General features: G+C 38.5%; 1 protein-coding gene across 1 annotated transcript in view; it reads right to left on the bottom strand.

Moving 5' to 3' along the window:
* Positions 1–5,245, bottom strand: part of LOC104981461 (E3 ubiquitin-protein ligase HUWE1-like) — a 7,544-nt gene extending 2,299 nt beyond the window's left edge. The window contains exons 1-4 of the mRNA XM_010830594.1: positions 5,044–5,245; positions 4,396–4,754; positions 1,778–1,973; positions 424–591 (exon numbers count right to left, since the gene is read on the bottom strand). Of these exons, the coding sequence (XP_010828896.1) occupies positions 424–591; positions 1,778–1,973; positions 4,396–4,754; positions 5,044–5,170 (850 nt within the window). The 5' untranslated portion in view covers positions 5,171–5,245. The remainder of the gene's footprint in view (positions 1–423; positions 592–1,777; positions 1,974–4,395; positions 4,755–5,043) is intronic.
* Between the last annotated feature and the right edge of the window lie 436 nt (positions 5,246–5,681).

Here is a 5,681-nt window from a genome sequence, read left to right as displayed (position 1 = left end):
TCAGCATCAGTCCTGCCAATGAATATTCAGGGTTGATTTCCTTTAGGATTGACTGATTTTATCTTCTTGCTGTCCAAGTGGCTTTTAAGAGTCTTCTACAACACCCAGTTCAAAAGCATCAATTCTTCGGTGCTCAGCCTTCTTTATGGTCCAACTCTCACATCCACATATGACTACTGGAAATGCCATAGTTTTGACTATATGGACCTTTGTCGGCATTTTATCATTCCTTGGTCATATCCTTTTGTCAGACTATTATCATTCATACTGTGTAACTATTAAGTTCTTTAGAGAAGGGGGCTATGTGTCTTATTCATCTTGATTCCTAGAGCATGGGGAAATAGTTGAGTGCTCACTAAGCCATGGGTTGGTTAAAGTGACCTAACCAAAGTGCCAGCCTCCTCAGATGGGCTAGTTACATACCTTCCTCTGGAGCATGGTATGCAGCCAGGGCATTTAGCATGTCATAGATCACTTCCTTGATAGTATCAGGAATGACAGGCAGAGGTGAGGGCTTCAAAGGGGTTGTTTTCACCAGCTGTACAGCATTCGGGCCTTTAATTCTGAGATTCTCAAACTCATCATCTGAAGCTAAGTCAGAGTGAGACAGAGAAAAATCAGTCAATAATAAACAGATACCTACATCTGGTAACTGATAAAGACTAAGAAGTGGAGGGCCACTTCCAAACAATGTTCAAGGAGTCTACTTAGAAAAGCTGGCTTTTACCTTCCCTAAATCCCTTAGGATTTAATACAGCAGTATCAAATAGTAAAAAAAGAACACAGGATTTTGATTTGGGGACATTTGGTTTTAAAATCAAGTTCTGTGACAGGATCTTGGCCAAATTATTTCAATAAACTTCAATTTTCTCGTTCTTGAAAATTTGGGGATTAAAAGAGACCACGCATGAGAAATGCCAAGCACAGGCAGAGCCAGGCTGGGGCTCCCAAAATAATTAGTCCCTTTCCCAACTTTTAATTTAAAAAAGAAACCAAAAATCCCCAAACCCCACAGAAAAGCTGAAAGGTTAGTACAAAAACATCCATATACTTTTCATCTAGAATCATTTTCCACTCCTAAATATGTCTACCCAAATCTAAGGATCAAGGATATTTTCCTATACAGCCAGAATACAATAATACTCAAGACATTTAACACAGATACAATTATATTATCTTTTACACAGTAAATACTCTAATTTCTCCAAATCTCCTTTATCTAGAGTCAGCATCCCATTAAGATTGCTGGTTTCTCTCATCTCCTTTTATCTACAAGATCCTTCCATTTTTTCCCCCTTTCATGACATTAATATTTTGGAAAAGAGTCTAGGCCAGTTGTTTTATGGAATGTCTCAAGTTTGTACCCATCTAATTTTTTCCTCATAATTATAGTTCAAATATTTTTGGCAAGAATATACTAACGATACAGCATACTTTCTACTGCATAAGTCACATGTCCACTTATCCCTCAATTATCACTCTACCTATAAATCAATCACTCCATTTGTAATCCCTGTTGTCATATCAAGCTAAATTCTTGGAAGGCAAGGACTAGACTGAATGAGTTCTTGGCATCTCTGGCAGGAATTACTACAGGGCGAAGACCAGAGAAGCTACTGAACTACCTCTGAATTGACCCATTTGATCAACAAGCCAAACATCCCACTGCCTGCCTAAGGAAGTTTTCCAAGCTACAGGCTTCCTCACAGAAAAATTTTTGAGTTATACTAAGCCACAGATCTCAATGTCTCAAAGGCCAGGAGAATAGTAAACTTACCAGTTCCTGAGCCGCGAGGGGCTGGAAGGGCAATGCGGATACAGCAGTTGGCCACTTCTGTGAAAATGTCTGGGTTGCGGCATGCGGCTGGTCCAAGGACACGAAGGATGTAGTTGATCTCCCGAGAGCCAAGGCTGCCAGATACAACACCAGAAGTAGTGCTACCAGCTCCACTTGTAGCTGCTGAGCGAACAACCTAGTAAAGAGGAGGACATTCCTGATTAAAGACCACTTTCTAAAACAAAACTGCATTCCAGAAGAGTTACCAAGGATTAAAATACCAACCAAGCTCTCCCTCAAGACAGTGGATGAAAGCCTTTTGATCTTTGGGAGGAAGACACACTTGGGTCTTTTGAATTTTAGTCCTTCACAATTCAAAAAAATGTGGCTTATAAAAAAGTTACAACATTCAGCATACCCCCAAAACTATCAACTATTAGACTAGACGATATGCAATCCTTATAGAAACTGGGAAACATACCTAGATCACTGATCATTCCTCCAAATTAAAGCTCCCAAATTTACGTGCCAGTTCTGAGCCTTCCCACATGCCGTCCCAATTTTAAATCAGAATAGTTCAAACTCTAAAAATAGGTAATACTGACACCCACTTTGTATAAGAACAAAACTAAAGTTTCAAAGTCAATCATCAGTCTTGGATAATGACAGCCAGGAGTATAGGTTTCTTCAACTAAAACTTGTTAGTAAGGGACTAGGATACCTTTCACCAAGTTCATGTTTTAAAGATCATTCCCTGTAGGATTACTTCACCCAAGAGCCTATTTTCCAAACACTGTTTTTTCAGGTTGTAAAAGTACAGTTGACCCTTGAGTAACAGGTCTGAACTGGATAGGTCCACTTATATGCAGATTTTTTTCCCAATAGTAAACACTATAGCCATACCCTTCAGTTTAGCATAATAACCTCCATTATCTTGCCTGTCAGGCTCCAAATCGTAAAATAACTCTCATTCTTTAAATACAGAAAAATGCAATTCCACTATGTGCCATTGTTTATTTATTCTGTCCTTTGTAGGACACTGGATGTCTAGTCTTGATATTACAAGCAGTTCTACAGTGAACATTCTTATATATGTACCTTGGCATACTTGACTTTAGTTTTCAGATAAATTCTTGGCCACAGAATTTCTAGGTCAAAGAGTATCTTAAACTGACAATACCAAATTACCCTCCAATGTGGTTCTATCAATTTCCACTCCTACAAAAAGTAGGTGTATGCCTAGTTCTCCACTCCTGTACCTGCAGTGGATATTATCAAGCATTTACATTTTGTCACTTGATACTTTAAAACTGCCACTGATATCCCTTCGTTCCCTATACCCTCAAATAAAATTTCCTTTAAGTTTAGAAACTTTTCTGTCATCCAACAAGAACCTATATATTTTTTCCTAGCATTTAAAAAGTTGTTTAAGCTTTAAACATTTTAAAAGTGTTTTTAAGTCAGAATACTGTCTGTGTATATAGTTGTTTCTTCTCTGTTGGGCTGTCTCCTAACATTGGATCAATGTACACGCTGTCTTTAACAGCCCTCCTTCTTTTGGCTTTGCTCCTATCAGGTGAAATCAAATAAGCTGGCTGAGGAAGAATTACCTGAAGAATGTGAGATATATACTCATATACACAAAGAAGTATGAAGTGGCATCAAAATAATTTACACCTTTTGATCCAATTTCTAAGCATTTATAAGAAAAACAATCATAAATGTGACAAGGCTATGCACAAAAATGTGAATAGCAACACTACATATAAATGTGGGAAACAATGTTCCAAGAGAGGAAATTGGTAGTGAAGTTCAGTAACATTCACCTGGTGACTGCTGACAAAGAATTAGCAGAGGAAAGAAGAGTCTGTAAAGTATGGTGGAAAAAAAGCCTTACTAGTAAGATGTTAGCCCCTAACCCTTCTGTTGAAGTCTTAAGATGATGTCATAAAAATTTTTATTTTTGTAATTACTTTCTTCTATTGCTTTATGTGTTTCCTAAAATTAACATATAAACCTCAGTTTTCATGTGCACAATGTGTATTTGTAAAGAGCTTTTCCTAGTCATAAACATTCCAAAAACTTTACTATAATCAACGCTTGAATATTGTGGGGGTTAGGGGCACCAGCCCTCCATGCTGTTGAAAATCCATGTATAACTTATAGTTGGCTCTCCATATCTGAGGTTCTGTATCTGCAAATTCAACCAACTGATTGTGGTAGTACTTTAGTGTTTACTATTAGAAAAAAATCTTTATATAAGTGGACCTGTGCAGTTCAAATTTATTATTCAAGGATAAACTTCATTTTTACAAACCCCAAAACACAATGGTTGGAAAATAGGCTCTTAGGTGAAGAGGATTTTCTGGATAAGAGCTATCACTAGTTTAGGGGTAAAAAAAATCCTATTTTCTAGTACTTTTTAAATGTTACTCAATGGGATTATCTATCATATCTAAGCAAGCACCTGAGGACACAGCTGGGAAATTTTGCTGGGCAGAGCATATATATAACACATAGCTATATACCCAAAGAAGAACCAGAAGTCGATCTGTTCTGAGACCAAGGAGAACAAAGTATGATATAAAGCTAAACCCCACTGGACACCAATGACTCACCTTTTCCATGGTATGGCGCAGGGTGCAGGGGTCCTCAATGATGTGTCTTAAGAGAAGGGTAACCAGGGGAGTAAACCCATTGAAGCCTGAACTCTGGGTCAAATTTAAGATCATGCGAGTACTCTTCAGCTCTGCAAACATCATGGCATATTTGTGGTCTCGGGTGAGCCTCAGGCATAGGCGAAGGGTGGCATGCAAAGTGTCTGGATCCACAGGGACGCCTAGCATGCTCACACAGGCCCGGATTAAAACAGTCACCATATCCTCTGTCAGGCCCTGGATCAAGATCTCCCCAATTTTTGTTTCTTCCAGGCTTGTCTCCTTTTCAGTATTTGTACTGTCTAGGGCCAAGGGGGTATCTACAAATGGGAAAAGTAAGTGTTCAGACAGTTAACTTGACATTTCCTTCCATCTTCTCCCTCTGAAGTAACCAAACACTTGGGTGCTATTAAGACAAACATACCAAACACCAATTCAAAGACCAGATGAAAAAGGATATAAAAACGAAAACTATGTATCTTTAAGTCACCAAGCAATCTGAAGGGTAAGAAATCACTCATGATGAAACTGGTCAGAATTTAAGCCATAAAGGCACGTTAGCTTTATTGTAAGACCCTCCTTGAAAGATTCAAAACTGAAAGTCCATACCACTGGTTTTATTTTCTTTACGTTTGATATCCATTTCTTTGCTTTCTTCCAGTGTCTTCTCTAGTTCCTGTCCATTGCTGTTTTTAGAATTTTTATTCAATCGGGGTACCCTCAGGAGTGTCAGCATCACAGGACGCCGGTTCCCTGTTTCCTCATTAACCTAGGAATTCAAACAGACAAAAATATCTCTATAGAAAAAAGAATTTTAAGGGGAAATGGGGGAATTGGGACTCAATGGCAAAATGCTGTAACAGGAAGGAATTTTGGCAATTTATCCCATCCCTATTATTTACAGAAAGAAACCCTGAAGGTTCTAAGAAAGAAAATGGCATACACGAGGCCCTACAGCAAGTTATGAAACTTTCCAGTAGAGCAGACACCATATCCCAACAACTCCCTAATCCTTGACTGAACACTTAAATTGATTTCCAGGTGGGACAGTATCAAATTGCGAAGACTCCTGGCCTAAAATATAGCTTTAGAAAGACTCAGTTCTCTGAAAACTATACCCCATTTAGTAATGGTAATACTGTTCTTATAACATATCAGGACTGCTGGTTCGGGAAGAAGCAAATGGAAAGGCATACTTGGCACATTCCCCTCCTTCAATCAAGTTTATGGCATCGAGAGAACATGTA

The sequence above is a fragment of the Bison bison genome, unplaced genomic scaffold (genome assembly GCF_000754665.1).
Source record: "Bison bison bison isolate TAMUID 2011002044 unplaced genomic scaffold, Bison_UMD1.0 scf7180017859068, whole genome shotgun sequence".
Taxonomy (NCBI): Eukaryota; Metazoa; Chordata; class Mammalia; order Artiodactyla; family Bovidae; genus Bison; species Bison bison.
Note: the sequence above shows the minus strand (reverse complement) of the source record. Positions and strands in the feature narration are given on the sequence as shown.